Source organism: Vicia villosa, linkage group LG1, assembly GCF_029867415.1.
Source record: "Vicia villosa cultivar HV-30 ecotype Madison, WI linkage group LG1, Vvil1.0, whole genome shotgun sequence".
NCBI classification, from domain to species: Eukaryota; Viridiplantae; Streptophyta; class Magnoliopsida; order Fabales; family Fabaceae; genus Vicia; species Vicia villosa.
In genome coordinates this window covers 152,480,941-152,484,438 of record NC_081180.1, presented here as the reverse complement: position 1 = coordinate 152,484,438, position 3,498 = coordinate 152,480,941, and the positions used below count along the sequence as shown (strand labels likewise).

General features: G+C 33.3%; 1 protein-coding gene across 3 annotated transcripts; it reads left to right on the top strand.

The window, feature by feature from the left end:
- Positions 1 to 814: 814 nt before the first annotated feature.
- Positions 815 to 2,457, top strand: LOC131619154 (hyoscyamine 6-dioxygenase-like). Of its 3 annotated transcripts, none has more exons than XM_058890284.1 (4): positions 815 to 1,180; positions 1,262 to 1,512; positions 1,598 to 1,916; positions 2,022 to 2,457. In XM_058890284.1, exons 1-4 carry the CDS (start codon positions 875 to 877, stop codon positions 2,247 to 2,249), a joined length of 1,104 nt encoding a protein of 367 aa, XP_058746267.1. In that variant the 5' UTR covers positions 815 to 874; the 3' UTR covers positions 2,250 to 2,457. The 3 variants fall into 3 exon arrangements, with proteins under 3 accessions (XP_058746267.1, XP_058746272.1, XP_058746273.1); XM_058890289.1 differs by having other exon boundaries at positions 817 to 1,156; XM_058890290.1 differs by having other exon boundaries at positions 1,038 to 1,190.
- Positions 2,458 to 3,498: the final 1,041 nt, after the last annotated feature.

Genomic DNA, 3,498 nt, shown 5'->3' with positions numbered 1-3,498 from the left:
TCTTGTATTAGTTGGTTGAAGATCAACCATCATATCCTTGTATAAGGGGGTTCGTGAGTATTTCCTACTAAAAACTCTCAACATTTATTGGAAACTCTCAAGATTAATTCTTGGAGTCATTTTTGACTGAACCTATATATATCTTAGTGTTCTTCTTCTTTATTTAACTTTTTAATCTATGCAATTTATCTTTTGTTTTTTATTTTTCGCTACTAGGTTTTTTAAATATTTTTAAACTTTGATTTTATCTTACAAAGTTTTTCATAACCACGTAGTTTCAAACCATACAATTTACTCTCGTGTGTGTGAATTCTCAAGTTGGGGTCTCAACACTCGAAGCATGTTTAAGATTGTTTCATGTATCTTAATGACTGTCGTTCATGTTTATAGATAAAATTGTAACTTGTGAATTGATTATCTTAAAACTATGCATGCCAAATATTTGCTAGCTAATATGCCTGAACTATGTTACATTTATGATTTTTGTGGTTTTAGTGATTGAGTGATTTTCAGTGTTATATCATATTTTGGATGTTGAGTGTGAAGTGTTATACCATATTTTATTTTATTATGCAATAAAAAGGACCTTCTTGATCAACAAATAAGTCCAGAAACGTAACCTCTTCCTTAATCACATATAAAAATATCACATTTTAAAAATTATGCAATATGATACACCAAACTCCTAATGGAAAAGAATATGACTTTCTAACCGACTTATGACAACTGTGATCTGATGAATCTTATCTCGTGATTATCTCCAAATACAATATATCAAACTATACAACCAAACCACATGACTAGAGAGCCATTAATTTATTCGGGTCAACAATTTCATGCTGTCTTGTCTTGTTAAATTAAAAAAGATATAATAATGCACCATATACCTCTCCCAAAATTTTGCCATTATTGTGTACTGACCAATAATCAAACTATACCTAAAAGGGGTATGGAGAAACTTGTTTCAAATTGGTCCAATATCCAATCTGTGCCTGAGAACTACATATTTCCACCAGAAACAAGACCAGGCGAGGATCTCAAAATTCCATTCAGCCACAGCATCCCAATAATTGATCTCAATGAAGCACAGAATGGTGACAGAACAAAAACAATTCAGAAAATCATCAAGGCTGCTCAGGAGTTTGGATTCTTTCATGTTCATGCTAAATGCTTTACTTTTGTTACGAATTGTAATCGTCAATTTTTAATATATATAGTAGCACATGTTTAACGGAAATCTAACATTTCTTTGATTTACCAGGTTATCAATCATGGAATCTCGCTGAATGAAATGAACGAAACAATGAGGCTTTTCAAAGAGGTGTTTCAAATGCCAAATGAGTACAAGCATAGCTTGTATCTTGATGATGATTTGAAGACATGTAAGATACTTACTAGCAGTCTGAGATATGAAACAGAAAAGGTTCATCTATGGAGGGACAGTCTTAGACACCCTTCTCATCCTTTGGAGCAATGGCAACACTTATGGCCTGAAAATCCAACTACATACAGGTAAATAAAATTAATGCCTTGTGTATAATCCACCACTGTGCACAAATAGTTATAAATTTTTATAGATCGGTACGTTTTCTTGCAGAGAATGTGTTGGGAATTTTTCGATTAAAATTAAGGATTTGGGATCAAGGATCTTGGATTTGATAACTGAAGGGCTTGGTCTGAAGTGTGGATACTTTGATAACGATCTTACCGGATCAATGATTATCTCAGTTAATCATTATCCACCATGTCCTAAACCGAGTTTAACACTAGGTCTAACCAAACATAAAGATCCTTACCTCATCACAATTTTAATGCAAGATGATGTTAGTGGTCTTCAAGTATTAAAGGATGGAAAGTGGATCACTGTTGAGCCTCTTCCTCATGCATTTGTCATCAACATAGGACATCTGTTAGAGGTACACTTAATAATCAACCTATTTTGGCAGTTACTTTGCTTAATAACTAACTATACAATGTAACAAGTTTTATTGATTTGTGGTGTGTTACAATATTGTATACAGATAATCAGTAAAGATAAGCTAATAAGTGCTGAACATCGAGCTGTGACTAATTCAAGTCAAACTCGCACAAGTGCTGCTTTTTTCATAGCTCCATTAGATGATTGTCTCATTGAGCCAGCACAAGAAATCAGTGATGAGAATGATTATCCTATTTTAAAGTCTTTCAAATACAAGGAGTTTCTCAAGGAATTCTTTAACTCACATCACATGGTGACACAGTCCTCCTAAAATCACTTGAGGCACCAATGGATTAAGTGAAATATTGTAGAAGGAAATTATACAATATAGTATCCTAGGGAGGTGTTGTTACTAATTGTGGGGTGTGCGTGTGAAGAGGAGGATGAGTCTATAGTTGTTCCATATGAACGTGAAATGCCTTTAAATATTATGTTCTTCATAGAATCTATTGAAATTCAAATTAGTCTATTCTTCTCAATTCTCAATTATCTGACTGCAAATACTTAATTTTTATGTAAGTTTGATTCTCTACCTCAACTTTAATTTGTTAAAGATTTTAGATTTCTGTCTCAAGAAATACACTCAAATCTTACGAGAAATATCATTTGTTAAAGTCACGAAATCCCTAAACAAAGTGATATACTCCATCCCTAGGACTTGATCTTAAGAGTATCAAACAATGCCTATGAGTTTTTAGTAGATTAAGCTCACAACCCCCTTTTACAAGAAAAAATGAAGTTTCAGAATAACTTCCTATCGAACAGCAAATAATGGATTGAAGTAGTTAGTCTTCCATCCTAACACGAACTATAATTTTTAGCAGTTAGTTTCCAATCTAAATCAAGATTTTATACGGAGTTATCTCAAACCACTGGAGAGTTTTGAACTTTCCATCCTTAGGATTAAATCGGGTTTTACACATGCTGACCATGAGCTAAACCAAGATTTTACACCAAGCAGATCTCGAACCAAGTTGGGATTTTACATCTGACTAAGCTCACAAACCTAAGAGAAAATTTTTCATTGCTTATCATCAAGAACCTAGAATAAGAGATTTTCCTTAAGTGACTAAGCTCACGAACTAAACAAAGACTTAATGCTTAATCGCCCAACCAATGTTTGTAAGGAGTTTAGCTTCGTGTTGGCGCAAAAAATACCTGAGCGCATCGCACGCTATAAATACAACAAAGTCGCAACTGAACTTTATTTATTCCAAAAGGAATGGGAAAATATAAAAAAAACCCATGAAAGAAGGGATAAGATGATCATCTCAACCAAATTAGGGTTCGGAAATAATTCTAAGTAACTGCATTGGCCTCAAGCTATGGAACCCTTGTTCACACTTAACAAACACATTATAAATAACAATGAAGCAACCTAGAATGATGAAATAGGCTATATGTACAAAAACAAAAACAAAATAGCTCAAAACGGCACAAAGTGTTTTGTAAAACAAACAAAGTACATGCGGAATGTATCTGAAACTAGCAAACACAAGTGCAATGAAATACAAATACTA